The sequence below is a fragment of the Pelodiscus sinensis genome, chromosome 2, assembly GCF_049634645.1.
Source record: "Pelodiscus sinensis isolate JC-2024 chromosome 2, ASM4963464v1, whole genome shotgun sequence".
Taxonomy (NCBI): Eukaryota; Metazoa; Chordata; order Testudines; family Trionychidae; genus Pelodiscus; species Pelodiscus sinensis.
Window position 1 is genome coordinate 106141426 of NC_134712.1, and position 21023 is coordinate 106162448.

General features: G+C 45.3%; 1 protein-coding gene across 1 annotated transcript in view; it reads right to left on the minus strand.

The window, feature by feature from the left end:
• Nucleotides 1-16192: 16192 nt before the first annotated feature.
• RNF182 (ring finger protein 182) overlaps nt 16193-21023 on the minus strand; it is a 50954-nt gene continuing 46123 nt past the window's right edge. Inside the window, exon 2 of the mRNA XM_006121807.4 lies at nt 16193-19832. Within this exon, the coding sequence (XP_006121869.2) occupies nt 18852-19589 (738 nt within the window). The 5' untranslated portion in view covers nt 19590-19832 and the 3' untranslated portion in view covers nt 16193-18851. The remainder of the gene's footprint in view (nt 19833-21023) is intronic.

Here is a 21023-nt window from a genome sequence, read left to right on the forward strand (position 1 = left end):
GGTATGTAGTGTCATAAGCTAACCTACTGTACAGAAAAGTTTACCCATAGACACCTACATGTTCAAGAAACCACTCTGCAGTGCACTACTGCTCCTGGGTTGGTGAATAACTGTATACTATTTTATACTCTATTCACTTTATTGTGTCCTAATTCTTTGAAAAATTGGTATTCCATTGGTAAAGTATGACTCTCAGGGCATGTCTACACTAGGAAATTATTTCGAAATAACTAAATTTGACATCATAACGCTGGATTTAACAAAATCAAAATAGTGTGTCCCCACTATGAGGAAGCATCAAAATTAGTCAGAAGTATTTTGAAATAGCACGTCCACACTGATTGGAACCTGCCTCAGATTTAGAGCCCTAGAATCACTTTGGGGAGGGCACCAGGAGGGCAGAAACTTCCTGTGGCTGCTTGGTCAGGCAAGCTATAACGCATGCTTTCAACGGCTCCTCTCTATGGCCGCGTTTCACACGCCACTCCTCTGCTACCTCCTCCCTCACAGTACACAAAAGGGCCTCTAGTGTGTTCAGGTTACCCTTGCGGATGCCACAACATAACATGGAGCCAGAGCTGCTGCAAAGCAGTGCCAGGCTCACAGGCTTTGTGCTGTGCCTCATGGTGTAGTACTTCCAAACTGCTCGCATGCTGTTCCAGCAGGACGAGGACCAGCCTGGACTGCAGGCTCTGATCACCCAGGTCCTGGTGCTCTTGCTGCTGCACAAGACCCTCAAACCTCTAGAAACTGTGGAACACCACTTCTGGCGTTGGAAGACCAGTTTGGACTGGTGGGATTGCATTGTCCTGCAGCGATCGGATGACCAGCAGTGGCTGCAGAACTTCCGCATGTGAAAGGCCGCCTTCCTTGAACTCCGAGGACACAGGACACTTGCATGAGACTCACCGCCCTCCGGCGACAGGACACCTGCATGAGACTCACCATTCCCATGAAAAAGTGCGTCAGCATTGCACTCTGGAAGCTCCCCACACCGGACAGCTACCGCTACATCAGGAACCACTTTGGTGTGGGAAAATCCACAGTCGGGGCCGTGATCCAATCACGTGTTGCTATGGAGGATCATCAGTCTGGAGAATGTGGACACCAGCATTGATGGCTTTGCCACCATGAGCTTCCCCAAATGTGGTGGGGGGACAGGACATAGATGGCACATACATCCCCATCTTAGCCACTGTGTCTCAGACTACATAAACAGGAAGAGGTACTTCTCCAGGGTGCTGCAGGCTTTTGTGGGATACGTCACTGACATCAACATTGACTGGTTGAGGAAGGTGCATGATGCCCACATCTTTGAACTCCTGCCTCTTCTGAAAGCACTTTTTCCCCTGAGTGTACCATCAGAGTTGGACATGTCCATCATCATCCTGGACAATGCAGCCTACCCCTTGCTCCGTTGGCTTATGAAGCCTTAAGTGGGCAGCCTGCACCCCACCAAAGAGCACTTCAATGCCAGGCTCAGCAGGTGCCACATAGTTGTGGAGCATGCGTTCAGGCGTTTAAAGGGGAGTGTAAGCGGGTTGCGCTTGGGGAGGGGTGGTTCCCCCTCGTGGTCAGTGGGCATCCAGTCCGACCCACTACGTGTTACACTGTCAGTAGGGGAATTAGCGGTGGTTGAGGGCCCAAGCGTAGGTCCTCCCACCGGGTGAGCGACAGTCCAGAATCCAGAACCCAGCATTAGTCTATGGTGGGCAGCCACAAAAGTGTTCAATAGCCCAGCCTTGGTTTGGGATGTATCAGAGTAAATAGTTCAAACTCCTGGCCTCAGTTCAGGGCGTGGCGGCAGTTAACAGACAAACAATTCAGAGCTGAACCCTGGTTCAGGGCATGGCAGTAGGCAAATAAACAGCAGTTCAAGGCCATGTCCTTGCTCAGGGCATGGTGGTAGCAGTGGGGGTCGGCTGCAGTTCCAACACAACCAAGGTGGGGGGGGGGGAGTCTGCCATCCAAGAGTGGGTTGCAGGGGGGACGCAGGTCCACCCACTCCACTGTGTCCCAGCCCAGGGCCCTGGTAGCAGCAGAGCAGTCTGCTGCTGGGTCAGCGGGGATCCGCTCTGCAGCTCTGCCCTAGCTCTTTTTCAGCTAACGGGTAGTCATCTTTCCCTGGGCTACTTCCCGACCTCCCCTGAGACTGTACCTGGATTCCAGGCCAGTTCTTGAGGTCCCAGCGTGTCGGCAGCTCTGGCCAAGTAGCAAGTCTGTCCTGGTCATCTGGGAGCAGTAGGCCCGGTAGCTCAGGCCAGCTCTCTGCTTCCTGTGGAGGCATCTGGCCCTTTCCACCACCGAGCCCTCTCTGGCCTTCGTGGCAGGCCTTTTATCTCTCTGGCTCCTCCTCCTGATTGCTGGTCTGGTACTTTATCAGAGCCAGCTTATGCCCAGCGGGGAGCGGCAGCTCCCACTCATGGTCAATGGGCGTCCACTCTGACCCACTACAGGGAGGTTCAGGACTCTCCTCACCCACCTGGACCTCAGCAAACACAACATCCCTTCGTGGTGGTGGCCTGCTGTGCGCTCCACAATCTTTGTGAGAACAAGGGGGAGACTTTTCTGTCAGGGTTGAGGGCAGAGGCTGATCAGCTGGCCAGAGAATATGAACAACCAGATACCAGCAACATCAGGAGAGCCATCAACAGGCTGTGCTCATCACAGAGGCCTTAAAAGAGAATTTCATCCAAGGCAAGCTGTGAGACTCTCCCCCATGGCTCTCCAGAAGGGTCCCCTGCATTCCCTCTGTGTGCCTTTTCTCCCCCACCCCGTCCTTCCCCTATCCTTCCTTTCTACCTCCCACCTCTCCCCTGCAGAGCAAATAATAAAACCTTCTTTTTTGAAACAAGACTGCTTATTGGGGGGATATACAACAGGGAAGGCACTGGGTAAAGAATCTGGAATGTGGGAGGGAGAGGAGGGGGCAGGGGGCTCAGGTATGGGGCTGGGACTGGTGCCTGCCTCTGGTTAGTTGGGAGGTTTCAACTGCCTGAGAGATCCTACCACCATGTGTTCTGGGGTCCTGGCAACCTCTGGAGGTTTAGGGGGGAAGACATGGGGGCAGGGAGGTGGCTAGTAGCCTGCTCCACATACAAGGCCACGCGTTCCATCACCGAGATGTGCTGGCAGGCCAGTTGGTCCCAGGCGGCATTCCTCTGCTCCCAGTCAGTGGCCCGCTCCTGGCGCTCCTCCTTGAGCCCCCTGATGAGAGACTGCAGGCAGGCCATCTGATCCTTCATCAGGTCCTCACGGGTTCTCTTCTCCCTATGGATCCTGTGGAATTGGGTAGATGGTGTGGGAAGTGGAGGATGTGCCAATCTCATAGCTAGCCCAGCTATGAAAAAAGTTACAAGGGTAGTCATTTCTGTAGACACTGTGTATGAAGTCTAGCCCTAATCTCTGAGCTGACACCGAAGGTCTCGGTTCCAATGATGGCGACATGCTTCGAGCAAGGCCATCTGTTGCCTAGACAGCGGGCACTTTCCAGCAGGGATACAGATATCCCAGGAGAGCATTGCCACACCCATGGCCCGGGGACAAGCAGGCAGGAGGGGTAGAGGGGGAATCTCGACTCCTACTGTGTCCCACACACTCTGGGTCTGGCACTGGCAGTGTCCCACGGAGAGAGAATTTCTATCCCTGCCTGCTGCAGGAGGGAGCGGTGTGTTGGGGGAGGTGTGTGTGAATGGCAGACACCACTTGCCAGAGAGAGTGCTAATGGGTTCCTCTCCTCTTCCTTTCCCCTACAGGTTCCCATGCATGGGATCGGTCTGCACTGAATTCTTGATTGGGAGCAAATGCTGCCTGTGCTGTGTGCAGCAATGCTGTGTGGTTCCATGACCTCAGAATACTTAGTGATGATGTGTCATGGGAAGGTGATCCCATGACAGAGGCTGGAATAAGACAGGCCTCTCCAGGAACCTTGTGAGAAGGAGTGAGGGGTTCCTGTGTGAGAGCATCATGGGGCTGAATGCTCCAGACTGGCACTCCATGTGCACCCACATGCACAGGCTGTTGTGTGACCCCCAGGCTGAGTAGGCCAGGCAAGGAGTGCACAATCCCTCACAGCCCATCACCTGCCCCCATGTGTAGATAGGAAAGTTATAGACCTCACCTGAAGTGCCTTCCCCAGGTTCATCTGAAGCTTGGGAGACATCCTGGGAGTGGGGGACTTGCTCCAGGGTGAGTAGCAGGTCTTGGTTGGAGAGCATGGTTGCCTGGCTGGCCTCTTCCTCCTCCTCCTCATCTGCAACTCTGCCCTCCTGGAGGCTGACGCCAGGTATGTCCTGGCTAGACTCCATGATGACGATGAGGGAGATGGTGTGGGAGTGGCCCCGTCCTCCCAGGGTGGCATCCAGCTGGTCAAAGTAATGATGCCACCCCAGATCATCTGCTCTGCTTCCTGGACTTGTGGCACGCCTGCTGGAGCTCCTTAACTTTCATGCGGAGCCAGTCCAAGGTCCAGATATGACCTTTGTCAGCCAGGCTGGCAGCGATCCGGTCGTAGACATCCACGTTTTACTTTCTGGTGCAGATTCTAGAGGTTGATCTCCCTCCAGACCTCTACGAGGTCCAGGATTTCCGCACCAGTCCAGGCTGGAGCTCTCCTGTGTCCCTGGCCAGTGGTAGCCGCAGGAGCAACAGGATGAGATAGCACATCTACATTAGGAAAGCCTGCTTCAGACTAATTTTGAGCCTTCCCTGTAGTGTAGACATGCTATTTCGAAATAAGCTATTTCAGAATAACTATTCCAGAATAGCTTATTCTGAAAAAAACTGTGCAGTATAGACGTAGCCAAAGGGTTTCCACCATATGCAAAACTATATTTAATCTGGTGTTCTTCACTCCCCATATAAGAAGATTCCTGGAAACACCCTGGAAAAATACTGAAGTGGGAGAAGAGCTGGGCCCAGCCTAAAGTGATTTTTTACCTGTAAATGGAATACCTGGGGATTCCAAACTTCAAATAGGTGCGGTGTGTCCCTTAAAAATCTGGAGTATTCTTGTATCATCTCTTAGGGTATGTCTACACTAGCTCCCTAGTTCGAACTAGGGAGGTTAATGAGGGCGACCAAAACTGCAAATGAAGCACGGGAGTTAAATATCCCGTACTTCATTAGCATGTTCCTGGGCGGTCGCCATTTTGGAAATTGACTAGTCCGGAAGAACTGCCCGCATCTACACGTGGCAGAGAAGGGCGATTCCAAAATAAACCCCTTACTTTGAATTACCAGTTAAACCTCATTCCATGAAGTAAGGGGTTTATTTCGGAATCACCCTTCTCTGTTCTTCCGGGATAGTCAATTTCCAAAAATGGCAACCGCCCGGGATAATGCTAATGAATCGTGGGATATTTAAATCCTGCGCTTCATTTGCAATTTTGGTCGCCCTCATTAGCCTCCCTAGTTCAAACTAGGGGGCTAGTGTAGACATACCCTTAAGGATGAGAATCTGCTATCATATCCAATATATTTAGTACAATACATTTAGTTTGCATTTTTAATGTATTTGCTAGATAATCTACTTTGATCTGTTTACTATCATTTATAATCACTTAAAATCTATCTTTTGTAGTTAATAAACTTGTTTATGTTTTATCTAAATGAGTATGCAGGAATCATAACTCAGGGGCAAAAGACTATTGCATATTCCTCTCTGCATTAAGGGAGGGAGCAAATTTTATGAGCTAATGCTATACAATTCCCCATGCCATGCAAGACAGTGTAATTTGGGGTTTACACTCCAGGGGTATGTCTACACTACAGCGCTAATTCGAACTAACTTAATTCAAATTAGTTAATTTGAACTAAGCTAATTCGAACTAACGGATCCAGACTAAAAAACTAGTTCGAATTAGCGTTTTGGTAATTCGAACTAGCATGTCCACATTAAGTGGACCCTGAACCGGGGTAAGGATGGCTGGAAGCAGTGCCGGCAGGGCATCAGATGAGGACTTAGAGCGTGGAGCTGCTGCCTCAAGCTAGCCGAGGGCTGTGCTTAAAGGGACCCGACCCCCACCCCGGACAGACAGTTCTCAGGGGTTCCCCGCTTGCAAAGCAGTCCTGGCTTGGAGTGCCCTGAGTGCCCACACTAGGCACATCACAGCACTCAGCCATCAGAAGCCCACAGAGCCAGCCCAGTCCTCCCCATCGGGGACTCGTACCCCATTCCTCCCTCACCTCCTTCCACTTACCCTTCCCTAGCCCCGCTTCCTGATGTACAAAATAAAGAAAACATGTGGTCAAAAATAGAATCTCTCTTTATTGAACAAAACTCGGGGAGACCGGGAAAAGGAGGTGGCAGAGGGGAAGAGAGAGGGTGGGAGAGGGGAGGGCAACTAAAATGATCAGAGGTTTGGAACAGGTCCCATATGAAGAGAGGCTAAAGAGACTGGGACTTTTCTGTTTAGAAAAGAGGAGACTGAGGGGGGATAGGATATAGGTCTCTAAAAGCATGAGTGGGGTGGAGAGGGTGCATCAAGAAAAGTTCTTCATTAGTTCCCATAATAGAAGGACTAGAGGACACCAAAGGAAAGGAATGGGTAGCAGGCTTCAAACTAGTAACAGAAAGTTGTTCTTCACAAAGCAAAGAGTCAACCTGTGGAACTCCTTGCTGCAGGAGGCTGTGAAGGCTAGAACTAGAACAGAGTTTAAAGAGAAGTGAGATAAAGTGATGGAGGTTGGGTCCATGGAGTGCTATTAGCCAGGGGGTAGGAGTGGTGTCCCTGCCCAAAGTTTGTGGAAGGCTGGAGAGGGATGGCACGAGACAAATGGCTTGGTCACTGTCTTCGGTCCATCCCCTCCAGGGTCCCTAGTGTTGGCCGCTGTCAGCAGACAGGCTACTGGGCTAGATGGACCTTTGGTCTGACCCAGTACGGCCATTGTAAGCTCAGGGCTCAGGGTCGGGGGTCTCAGTGGACCACCTTGATTTTCATGCACACCTGCTCCTGGGTGGCCAGGCTGGCAGCTCTCCTGCCCGAGCCGGCCACTTTCCTGTGCCTAGTGCGGAGGTCGTAGACGAGGTCCACGATGTCCGCACTAGCCCAGGCGGGTGCCCGCCTCTTGCGGTCCCGGGCAAGCTCCCGGGAGCCGCCAGCCTGGTCCCGGGAAGAGGGGGAGGGCTGGGGGGCATCGGGTGGCTGGCTCGAGCCGTGCCAGATGCAGGGTCTGCTAGCTGGGTGCTGGCAGGCTTGCACCTGGCACAGGCACCGTAGCCAGCCCGTGCCCCTTTAAGGGGTCCGGGGCCGGGAGGGGGGCATAGAGTTTCCCTGGTGTTGGCCAGAATGGCCACCAGGGAAAGCTGGGGAGGGCTAGCCTCCCACTAGTTCTAATTAAGGGGCTACACACCCCTTAATTCGAACTAGTAAGTTCGAACTAGGCTTAGTCCTCGTACAATGAGGTTTACCTAGTTCGAACTAAGCGCTCCGCTTGTTCGAATTAAGTTTGAACTAGCGGAGCGCTAGTGTAGCGCCTATCAAAGTTCATTCGAACTAACATCCGTTAGTTCGAATTAACTTTGTAGTGTAGACATACCCCAGAGCAGGTGCAGGCCTAAGGAGCTGGGAGGCGTCCTAACTGTAGCCTTCCTATGCTGGGGCTCGTCAGAGAGCCTGCATATAACTGCAACTGGGTATGACCTTACCTGTGTATATGCTGGCAAAAGTGCAGGCTGGAGCTGGAGGGCTTGGCATCTTGTCACAGCAGCACAGTGTGAGAGGGAGCTCAGGCTGGTGCGTGGGGGCACCCTGAGGGAAACCCATCACACAGTGTCCATTCAGTTAGTGTGCAGCAGGCTAGTATGAGGTATATTTACACCCCAGCTTGCCACGAACAAATAGTTCCTCTGAAAAATAGCAAAGCGGAGTGGGAGCAGGAGATCAAAGAGAGACTGGAGGAGGGGAGATTCCAGTATCAGGACTCTCTTGTGTGTTTAGGTAGATGGTTGGAAAGGGCTGATGCTGAGTGCAGTTCTGTGTTGTCCTGAAGAATTTTTGTATCATTGTGATAGCTGTAACTAATGGAGTGAAGGAACACTGGTACCAGTGGGTACTGGAAACAGGAGAGAACCTCTGAACCATTGTAAGATTGTGCTCAGGTTTGGTTCTGCAGTTTCAAATATGCCATGTTGGGGTAATTAATTTCCTTGTTCTCTTGGCTCAGATTTCTGAACAGTAACCCATATCTCCTAACAATGCTAATTCTGAATTTACTCCCTGTAATTTATTTGCCTTCATGTTAGATACTTAGTATCCTCTGGACAGACTGGGTACTGGGTGGAATGACAATGAATTCTCCTCAGGCCACAAAGTGCATGCATTTCTTCGCAGGTGCTAAAGCAGCTCAGTGAATGGACATGCATCTCTAGCCCCTTATGTATTCCCCTAATGGGATGGAAGATGCTACAAGCTGCATAGCAGCAATGTATTATTACCCAGCCCATTTTACCCACTTCATTGCTACCTAATGGGATAAAACACATCTCCAGTCACACTCCATTGTATACAAGTAGAGCACAGATGCTTTCAGTCATGCTGTCAAATAATACTGCAGCACAAAAGAGACTATGAGAGAAAGACATAAGGAAATTTGTTTTGTATTTAATGGGCCAAATTATCTGTTGGCACAACTCCATTGTCTTCAATGAAAATTCACTGGTAGAACATTTGGAGCACTAACAGTAAGTGTTTCACCATGGAGAATGCATAATGCAATATAAAGTTACTGAAGATAGGGTAAATGCTCAGTGCAGTATGCCAGGAACACTGTTCCCATGAACATTAATTAAATAGGAACACAGGATTAATTCCCTAAGGGCATGTCTTCACTACCCTCAGGGATGGGCATTGATCGATCCAGTGGGGCTCAAATTATTGTGTCTAGTATAGGTGCAATAAATTGACTGCCAAGTGTTCTTCCATCGACTCCAGTATGTCACCAGAATGAGAAGAGTAAGAGGAATCAATGGAAGAGCACCAGCTGTTGATTTACTGTAGTGAAGATACCACAGTAAGTAGATCTAAGTATGTTGACTTCAGCTATGTTATTCATGTAGCTGAAGTTGCATAACTTAGATTGACAGCTTGCAGTAGTGAAGATTAGGCTTGAGCATTGTGCTGAAATCAGACTCCATAATGTCCATGCTGCTGTTCTACTTAAGTCATTAGAAGTTCTTCACACTTCTGGATTCAGCTTGCAAATAAACGTATTTTCTTAGGTAGGAAGATTAGTGTTTTGCTAGTGTTTTGCACCAAATGCATCAAATAGAACTCATTTGTCTGGGAAACAGCAATTTTTTACATTTGATATAAACACCTATAGCTGGCAGGTAGCATCTCTCTCAAAGTATTTCTAAGGGTATGTCTACACTACCAAGTTTTATCAACAAAACTTATGTTGATACCCAAAAGTCGACAAAACAAAAATCAACAGAAGGTGTTCACACTTGCTCCCTCTGTCAAGAGATCATGTCCACACTGGGGACATCATCATCATCATCCACAGTGAAAGCAATGCATGAGTAGCGCTTTGAGCTCTCCCTGCTGAGGAATGTCAAAGCAGCACAGTAGCCTGTCCCCGCCCTCCCTGCAGCAGCAGTCTGTCTGCTGCTGTGTTCCTAGTGCAGGGCAGAACAGGAGTAGACGAATGATTTCCTCTTTGTTTCTTCCCCAAACGGAGCTGCTCTCTCAGCTGTCAGGTAGCTTCCAGAGCTTTGAAAGGAGAGAGGCACATGCCTGCAGGCAGTAGAAATCAAAGCTGAGCAGAGTCATCAGGGCAGGCAGTATGTGATACTGGTGGAAACCAGATCTCTCCACAAAACAAACAGCAATGTCTACACTGGCTCTTTGGCTATGACTAGAGTACAACTTTTTTCAGAAAAAGGTATGCAAAATGTGCTCAAATTCCCACTCTTCTCAACCCTGGTGAGACCTCAGCTGGAGGACTGCATCCAATTCTGGGCACCACACTTTAGGAAAGATGTGAATAAATTGAGAAAGAGTCCAGAGGAGCGCAACAATAATGATGAAAGGTTTAGAAAACCTGACCTATGAGGAAAGGTTAAAAAAACTAAACATGTTTAATCTTGAGGAAGGATGACAAAGTGGGGGGTCTGGTATGTTAAGAGCTGTTATAAAGGCAACAGTGAGCAATTGTTCTCCAAGTCCATTGAAGGTAGGACAAGATGTTATGTGCTTAAGTTGTAGCAACTGAGATTTAGGTCAGCTATAAGAGAAAACCTTTCCAAGTATGAGGGTAGTTAAGCTCAGAAATAGACTTCCCAGGGAGATTGCTTAGGAAGAGGTTGGGTTTAGGTTGACTTGGTCCTGCCTCAGTATAGAGGCTGAACTTGATGACTTTTCAAGGCCCCTTCCAGACCTACATTGCTATAATGCATGGTATCTTTGATACCATAATCCTGACTCTCTCCATTGGTCCATAGGTTCTTTCAAGTTTTGCTTGCACACCAGAAAGAAGCAAAGAGGTCACAAATCCAGCCATCTTTTTTTTAGGTGAGGTCACTTATAAAGAGATAAAAGTCTGAACCAAAACTCTGGATCAAATACAGAGTATTTGGGATCAGGCTGTGATTTAGGGGAAAAAAATAGGACTGGGATTTTTGCTTTAAAAATAAGGGCACTACTATGCACATTATGTACACACACTTTGTTACATGAAGTAAAGCATTTACTGCTTTAAGATTGAAACTGCATCAATAGCCAAATTCTGGCCGATGCTGGAAAAGCCATGTTCTCACCCATTACCAAAGGGACACATATCAACTGCAAAAGCTGTGTTTATACACAATCCATATTCAGTCTGAAGCCAGCTGTATACACAATGCTCTCTCCTATCCAATTCCTGCTAGGAGATGCAATGATTTATGCTGAGGGACTGTACATAGGGACCATTGCCTCATTCAGGCAGCTGCATTTACCTATGTGCACATGCGTGTGTGGCTCACAACCACTTCCCCTGTGACATTGCACCGTCACTGCCCTCAGTCCCAGCAGACCTGCACATACTCTTCAAACTGTTTTCTGCAACTTTCTAAAGGAGGTAAAAATCAGTGGTATCAGCTTTCAGCGTGTTCTCCACATAATTTTACCACTAGCCTGTTTTTAGTTCCATGTTTTTAACTCTGCCATAAAAGATTAAATCCAGAACATGCAGTGCACATTTCCAGTACCTTGGATAAATCTCATATGCTCTGACTCGCATTTTGCTTCTCATGCTTCTTATATGTTTAAAATGTGAGGCTGTCTAATTCACATAAGAGGAGGTTTGTATACACTTCAGTTTTGTGTCCACGTAAATACACACAACATACTGTATATACTCATGTACTAAGAGCACCTATTTTGAGGCTTTTGGGATTAAGGTGGCTATCATAAGCAGCCTCTCAGGACTGAAATGTTTTGGTTTTACTATCCAATAAGCCCACAAATTTTATGGAGCTAATTTCTATATCCTCTATATTGTAGTTTAATAGTCCCAGGCAATATTCCCTCTATTTTGAGTCCATCCATATGTGGAATACATTTTGTTATGTGCAGCATGTCATGGGAGGATGTGTACCATCAGAAATACATACTGCCAGCTGTGCACAGATGTGGCACGGCAGTCAGAAGTTAATCCGAACTAAATCCTTAGTTTGGATTAACTGTTGCACCTCATTGCAGGAGGAGTAACAGTTGATCCGAACTAAGGACTTAGTTTGGATTAATTTCTGACTGCCGCGGGCAGTCAGTTCGAACTAAGGGGATTTAAAAATGGCGCCCGCCCGGGAACATGCATATGAAGGCCGGGATATTTAAATCCCGGGCTTCATTTGCAACTTCGAATGCCTACATTAGCCTCCCTAGTTCGAACTAGGGAGTAGTGTAGACATACCCTGAGTTACTGCTGATATGCGCTTATACCACTTCAAAAATAACTGGCTAATGAGTGGAGATCAGTACAGTCAATCTGAACTTTCCTCAGCCACTTTCTTCGGTCTTGTAATTTGAAATACACAAAGGATTATTCAGTGAATCATAATTACTTTGTCAATATATTATGTCCATTGAATCAGAGTTTTTACACATATCGGCATAAGCCATTGTACAGTGAAAGGTAATTCATTTGAGTTTTATTTCTTGTAGCGGTAAGAGACTTGCCAAGTGTGATCCATGTTTATTTATGGCTTGACTTATCAACAAAATTTGATTTCTATGCATTTCTATTAAAGTGACCCATTTTAAAATTATATCTTGGCAGTGTATTCAACATCTACTGGAGGCTCAAGAATATTGCCATGTAGGCCCTTGTGATGGCCTATCCCTTTCAGAATCACTTGGAATTTTTCACTTGTTAATCAGGACATGAGTGTCAGCAATGACTGGCAAATCCATTAATACACAGCAAAATTTCTCAAATATTAGCCTTGTACCAATAGTATTTCAATAACACAAATATACGAACTATTCAATCCCAATATGAAAAAGATAAATATGTCATATAAACACAGATTTCTTACAAGTTAAAAGGGTGTTCCAAGGGGATATAAACAGAATATAGGGATTGAATGAGCAAAGGAAAATATAGGCTGAGTATAAGGTAAAAAAATTTCCTAGCAACCATGTCTGTTAGACAGTGGAACAAGGGAAGGGGTGGAGGCCACATTGCTTGAATTATGTAAAACTAGACTAGATAAAGCACTCTCTGTATGCTGGAAGAAACAATGCTGAAGTGGCACAGGAAAGGGACAAAAGAGCCAAATAGGCTTTCTCCATATCTAATTTCTCTGATTCAATGGATTTTTATACAAACCAATTTGTATAATTTATGGAAGATGTTTAAATACAATAAATGGATTTCAGCTGTTGTGTTGCAAAACACAATATAGCATCATTTGAATTTCATACCAAATTAAATTTGTGCTAGCACTTCATACTGTGACATGATTTCCCTTTGTTTAAGGAATAATATCTAATGCTTTGTAGTACAGGATACATCAGTACAGAAAAGTCTGCTAAGATTGATTATTGGGTGAAATCATTGTTGTGCAATTGTTGTTGAAATATAAAAATTCAGCCACTAGAAAAATCCCACTGTTTATTCATTAAACTAAACAGCTGTACTTTCATGTATTGGCTAATATTTGACTGATTGAAACCCACAGCAAGTCTATTCTCTGTGCTACCATTTCTTAAACTGTGAGGCTCCAACTTTTTAATCAGAAAGCTGATGTAAAACCCCAGGGAAAATGGTATCAGGCAGAGAATAAAAGGAATATGTATGGTTTTTCTTACCGTTTGACAGAACAGAATCTTCAGTAATGAGTACTTACTAGTAGTACTTGAAAGATAATGCCTAATTTGCACATCTAAAAGTGGAAATGAAGAAAAAAATACAACAGGCTGCCTTATCTACTTTAGGTGTTTTAAAAATATAATTCCAAAATGTCCAATCCCCCCTTCCATTTCTCCAGTGAAATGCTATGTTCTACCCTCCACATTTAAAATAAATTACATGGAGGGGATCAAAGTATATTTTTGTAATAGGAGGGAAAATGCCTGTGACAAAATGTGAGAAACTCTGATATAGGCCAGTCTAAATGTATCTTTTAAATGGTAGTGCGTACCTGTCATTCATCTGCACCAACTCCATCCAAATGGAATGTTTAAACCTTCACCTCTCAAATAGAAATCAAGATATATTAGAAATAGAAATCAAGATATATATTAGAACAGAACTGTCACACAGCTTTGATTGATTTATATCTTATCACAGAGCGGTAGTCTATGGAAGATTTTGCATTCCAGGATGAACACCCTCCCACTGCCCATGCATACATATCCTCAGAGAAATTAGAGAAAGACTTACTTGCTTTGCGTGTCTTTGGGCTATCCGGAATGCTCTTCATCACCTGAAGAAAGTAAATATTAAGAGTCTTTTGAACCACTATAAACAATGGCTTGGTGCCCGGAAAGCAAGTGAAACAGAGATCCGTTCCTAAGAGACCACCAACTTTCCTTTCTCATGTCTCTTCTCAAATCATGGTCTTTGATCAGTCTTCTGGCTAAGAGTTGCACATCATCCTATATTTGCCTGTGTGATATTTGTCTGCTATGTTCTATATTGTTCTTGACTCATTTGTGCCTTTCAAGGATTATGATCTCTCAGCACAAGGACTCTGCTTTTTGTTGGAGACACTGAAATCTTGACTTCATTGAACTCAATGGCAAAACTCCCATTGCCATCAATGGAACCTAGATTTCTCCCATCATATCTATTTAACAGTAGCACACACACTTATTGATAAGACAGACTTGGACAGCTGCTATGTCAAAGACATCACTTTTCATTTTGGTCAATACTGTGGAAAGGTCTCTGTAATGCAACTGAGGCAATATTTTTAAAATATTAAAAATCTGATAGGAAATTAGTCTGAGCCTAAATATTTATTTTAATTTTACAATCAATTGCTTTATCATTAAGAAGTAAAAATAAAAAATAGTAGTGGCAGGGCCTGATCCTCCACTGCCTTGAACTTCATGTAGTTATTTTACACCAGTGCAAAGTGGGTGCAAAGAATTATCAAATCAGATTTCTCCATACATCTACTGGCAGCATCTTATAATCAAATTGCATAGCTACAAAAACTATGTAAGATGCAAGTCAGCAAACAATAAAGTCCACAACATTTGGGCAATCTAAAAGGACAGAGCAATATGGTAAACTGCATTGCTGGATGTGCTTTGACAATTAAGTATGTTTAATAACAGAACTGTATCGACAAATACAAAGACAAGTACGTGAACAAAAAAAACGCATTAACTTCAGCTCCTGCAGAAATTATTGTTCATGGAAAGTTTAATGTTCATGAAGTGAGATAAAATTGGGAGGTAAGGCTTGATTCTGTTCTCATTTACATTGATTTCACACCGATGTAACACTATTGACATCAATAGGGTTTCTTTTGCTTTACTCTAGTGTTTTCGGTTTTTAATAGTTCTCAGTCATTAAAATAGTATTTTAAATAATGGAGATTTAAATAATGAAAGTAAATTAAACAGATGGTATTTTTTTTAACTTTGATAACAGAGCAAGTAACTTCTCTCATTTTCTCAAAAAATAATTGAGCATTAGAACCTCCTAACAATTCTGACTGGGTACATTACAAGTCTTATGAGACCTCAGATATAATAATATGCTCCAACTGCATCTCAGTATATCTATTTAATCAGTTTCTGTGTACAGGCAGTCCCCGAGTTACGTGGATCCGACTTATGTCGGATCCCTACATATGAACGGGGCTTTTCTCGCCGCGGAGGACGCGGGCGGCAGGACCGCCCAGATGTGCTGTGGTCCCGCCACCCGTGTCCTCTGCAGCGAGAAAAGCCGCTCCGTCTCTCCCTGGTCTGCTGAGGGAGAGCCCCCAGCAGACTAGGGAGACACGGAGCAAAGCCGTGGAGGACGTGGGCGGCGGGACCGCGGCGCATCTTGGTGGTCCCGCCGCCCGCGTCTCCCTGGTCTGCTGGGGGGGGCGCAGCTAGTGCGCACCCCCAGCAGACTAGGCTTTTCTCGCTGCGGAGGACGCGGGTGGCAGGACCGCGGCACGTCTGGGCGGTCCCGCCGCCCGCATCCTTGGCGGCGAGAAAAGCTGCTCCGCGTCTCCCTGCTCTGCTGGGAGACACGGAGCAAAGCCACACAGGTAGTGTGCCCCCCCCAGCAGACCAGGCTTTTCTCGCCGACGCCTGGGGTAGAGCATCTGGGGCGCTGCCAGGTTGGTCCCTTAGCGCCGCACCTCGGCACTACTGGTCCAACCCGGCAACACCCCAGCTGCTCTGCCCCAGGCGTCCCCAAGTCAGCCGCTGCTGAAACTGACCAGCGGCTGACTACAGGAAGCCCGAGGCAGAGCTGCTCTGCCTCGGGCTTCCTGTAGTCAGCCGCTGGTCAGTTTCAGCAGTTGCTGACTTGGGAACACCTGGGGTAGAGCAGCTGGGTTGCTGCCGGGTTGGACCAGTAGTGCCGAGGTGCGGCGCTAAGGGACCAACCTGGCAGCGCCCCAGATGCTCTGTCCCAGGCGTCCAGATTCAGCCGCTGTTGAAACTGATCAGCGGCTGATTCCAGGAAGCCCGGGGCAGAGCTGCTCTGCTTCCGGCTTCCTGTAGTCAGCTGCTGGTCAGTTTCAACAGCGGCTGAATCTGGACGCCAGTTCCGAATTACATACAAATTCAACTTAAGAACAAACCTACAGTCCCTATCTTGTACGTAACCCGGGGACTGCCTGTATTCACACTTTTTTGAGTAGCCTAATATTAAAGAGTGATCTAGGATATTACTGTACCTTTAATTGGATGTCAGAGAAATCAAACCTGTAGATTCGTCAGAAATACAATTTAATTGCCATGCCATACTCTTTGTCACTGTTTGCAATATTACAGTCAGTGTATTTTTTGTTACTTGTAGAGCAGTAAGCAAAAGGTATTGTCATCTTCCATTTTATATTAAGTTATGCTTTAAACCCAAATAATAAAATATGGTGCTGGAGCTAAGATAACTCAAGAGTAACATTAAAACATTTAAAAATAAAAGACAGGGAAAGACACAAGATAGCACAGCAAAAACCTTGTATAGTAATACATACATACATGGCACACATCTGCAGAAATTTCTTCCTGAGTCAGCCATCTATTTATTAGAAATATTACACTCAGACAAATTGAACAGAAACTCTTATAAATATGTAAATCCCTGACACAGACACACACATTTTCCAAACATTATGTATATTCTAAAAAACATATTCTTTTTTTGGGGGTCAGGGGTTGCACATTTCTCACATTTGCTCTGTTTGGATTCTGAAGTTTATGGATTACTTATACCATGTGATTTACCTATGCTGAAGATGCCAGCTCATCTGACTACACATGCTTTACCACAAGCATTAAAAGTAGTAACTTAGTAATATCCCTTTCTAAGAAGTATGAAAATATTTTAATGCTAATTATTAGCAATGGATTACTGAAAAGACTAAAACATTTCCTTTAACCATTGAGTACATCGCTCTGTAATCTCATATATTTGAAAACTATACTCTGCTACATTTTTCTTCTTGTACATATGTATTATACACTTCCTTGGGATGAAGAAAAGTGGTAAAATTGTCACCTTTTTCTGTCTTTAATAGGAATGTAATGGTAGAAGTGATTTGAACCTTCTTCACAAACTGGGCTAATCCAATTTCAAATCACCTAGGGTGGCAACAAATCCACTTTATGCTTTCTTTGTTCTATCTCCATCTTGCATTATATGGATTTGCTTTGAGACCCTTGTTAGGCAGTGCATTCGGGCTTTGCATTACTTGCATCTTTCCCCTTTATACTGCACTAACCTTGCATGTAATCTCAAAACTATGCTTGTACTGATATATATCTTCTTTTCATTTTTGGCTCTGCTGTGCATAGGGGAACAGAGCCTTAGATATATTCTCATCTAGCATTATTTATACACTTGAACATTAACCATTCTTTTTTATTTTTATGACCTTCCATGAGTTTGAAAAACCAACCCAATATTATAGGGCCTGATTGGGTTTGCAGTTATGCTGGTAAATTATTTGTAACTACCAAAGGTAATGGAGTTCCAGTGCGTGGCAGAGCCTGAGACTTTGCGTTCCAGATTGCAGTCAACTTTATGTGAAATCATTGGAAGCTCAGCATTTTGAAGGATTGAGCTCTAAATGAAATTATTTATCAGGCCCACAGGATTTTCTGACAGTATTCATACTGTGAGTTTGGGAACCAGAAAGCAGATACACATATCAATCCTTGTTCTTGCATTTGAATCATTTATAAATTAGATGGCAGGTCTCTCAATGGAAGAGAAAGAAGGTCTGTCTTGTAGCTAAAGAAATTAAGAGGGGTTCTCTTGTGTATCTATCAGAAGCTGAGAATCCATAATGTTTATCAGGTGTCTTACTGGGGAGACTCATGGGCTTAAAATGTTTTAGAGGTGGAAATGCACATTCCACCTGTGGGCGAAGGATTAATGGAGCATGGTTAGAGCAGTTCACAGGAGAACTTGGAATCGATGAAGGGAAGTCCAAAGGGGTTGCGCCTCTCAGTAAGGTGTGAACATCTCAGCAAGCTGCTCATGAGGGCGTGTCTTAGGCTGGAGTCTCAAGGGGAGCTGCAAACACAAGGAGAAGTGCATACATGGTGGGAGTTTGAGGCGGGGTGGAGGAACATACAGAAGAAATTTTTCTACTAAGACAAGAAGATACCTTCCTCTCCTCGCTCCAGGATGCTACTGTCTTTTAAGTGGAGAAATGGAAGGCAGCAGCCAATTATCTCCCACAAAGTTTTCTGCTATAGACTGGTGGAACTTACAGTATCTTATCTGGTTCTTATGATAAACAACAAGAGACTGTCAGATAAAACACATGTGACAGAACAGAACATAATATGGGCTTTGCCTAATATGCCTAATAGTCTTCCAATGTCTTCCCAGATCCTGATCCTGCTGCTCTGACTCATGTGACCAACCCAGTTGAAAATAAGTGCTACTTATCTGAATAAGGGCAGCAGCATCAGGTCAGGCAATTTTGCTTTCCCCCCTATAGCTTAACCTTTAAAAATTGACATATAAATTGTATTTCTATTGGTTAGTATAATGAACAAGGAGAACAAAGCACAATGAATATCAAAGCAAAATTTACAAACTAAATACATGGACCATAAAACTGTGGCCACTGCTTCTGTTTAGTGTGATGAATAATAATAAAAATAAATAAAAATAGAGAGAAGTAATTATGCCAGAAACATGGCAGTGTCTTATTTCTTATTTCACTGTATTTGTTATCAAGAAGACATGCAGTCCAGAAATTCATGGCATACACACTGGCAAAAGCCATAAACCATGAGAATAACAAGGCTCGAAGGAACAAGGCTGACGAAGACGACCCCCAGGGTGACTTTCTTAGATACCAGTAAGTAGATCCCTAAAGGCAAGGAACTGAAGTACAGCAAACCTAGCAACCAAACTAGCACTCGAATTGAGGTCTGGAAGAGCAAGGATGTACAGTTCCACACTGTCCAGTTATGGGGTACAGTAGCAACAGAGTCAAAACTTGTGGGTCTGTAGAATTCCACCACCGGGGTGGAGTTCAGGATCTGGGGGCTCTCTCTCTGCACTTCCATGATGGTTATAACAAGGCAGTTGGAGGAAGCATGGGAAGGGCTAACAAGAGACGCCAACCTTTTGGGAGTTAGCAACAGTTCTGTAGGATTATCTGGTAGGCACTTCTTCCCCTTTCCCCCACAGGCCAAATTCACAAGGATGTTGTTGTCATCAGGAAGACTATTAACCTCATCATCAGGTAGGCATGTCTCAAACCTACAGAATGGGCACACTATGACTCCCTGAGGAGAATCCCCAAAGTCTATGATCTTGCAAAGGCATTTGGCACATACTCTGTGACAACACTCCAGCACTTTGGGTTTCCTCTGTTTCAGGTTATAGCGGTTGTAACAGATCTTGCACTCCAGCTCATCTAAGCCCTGGGGCTCAGCAGGATCTTCTGGGAGTTGACTGGTCATTTCTTCTAATGGTTTGTAGACTTGTGATGATGGGAGTCAAAAACAAATGCTTCAGTAAGGATGCTGTTAAGGCTCCTTTCTGACTACCACATCACCCATATCAGTCAGGGAAAAAAAGAGAGGAAAATGTCACAAGTACAAGTACCAGTGATCTTCATTCATTTTCAGCTTCTGTCAATGGCTTTGTACCATGTGTTCTTCACTCTGTGCCATGTATCCATGTAGGATGACAACTCAGAGTTTCTGTAGAGGAAAAAAAAGAGAGTCTAGCATTGTTAGCACTGAACTGGCAAGTGTTGTATAGCTTCATCTTCCCAATAACATTTATAAATCTCTCTAAAAGCATGCTTATAATAGTTTTTCTATGTCAGACAGAGACAGAAACATTGCTGATTTAAAAAATGTATACCACTCCAGATATTTATGTATCCTTAGTTTCACGTGTAGTCCCATTGCCTCTCTAAACCCATTAAATCCTCATTGGATCCTAGTTCTACAAGACGTGTTTCCAAATCTATAGGGCCCTACCAGCTTCTTGGCCACAAAAAAGTGTCACGGCCCATGAAATCTGGCTTCCCTAGTGAAATCTGGTCTTGTGTGTGCTTTTACTCTATAATATACAGTGTCATGTGGAAGACCAGTTTTTCTCAAATTGGTGGGTTTTGACCCAAAAGTGCAGCTGCGGAGGAGAGCGGGGGTGTCTAAAGGTTATTTTAGGGGCATTGTGATACTGCCACCCTAACTTCTGTGCTCCTGCAGGTGGTAATGCTGCTTTCAGAACTGGGTGATGGGAAAGTGGCAGCTGTTGGGCAGGTGCCCAGCTCTGAAGGCCGCACCACATCAACAGCATTGCAGAAGTAAGGGTGGCAATACCAAACCATGGCACCCTTACTTCTGCTCTGATGCTGATGGCAGCTCTCCCTTCAGAGCTGCGCGCCCAGCCAACAGCTGCTACTTTCTAGCTGCTCAGCTCTGAAGGAAGTGCTGCCACTTGCATCAATGCAGAAGTAAGGGCAGCAGTACCCCAACCCTCCCTACAATCGCCTTGTGAAATCCCCACACCCCAGACACAATTCCTTTTTGGGCAATGACTCCTACAATTGCACCATCATGAAATTTCAGATTTAAATAGCTGTAATAATGCAATTTGTGATTTTTAAAATCCTAGGAGGGTGAAATTGACCAAGACGGACCATAAATTTGGTAGGGCCCTAATTATCTAGGTCTCTTTTTTCTCCTCGCTCTTTACATAGTTGTCAGAGCACCTCTTTTTCATTATGTCTCAAAGCAAAACACCCAAGACAATGAGGTGTGGGCTTTTACTATCCAGTCAGTCCCACTTAAAAATATGTGTTGAGCCCAACCAGTACATCTCCCACGTGACCTTTCCCTTTTTCCTGGGGCTTCTGAAATTCTGTGCTGTGATGACTGGTT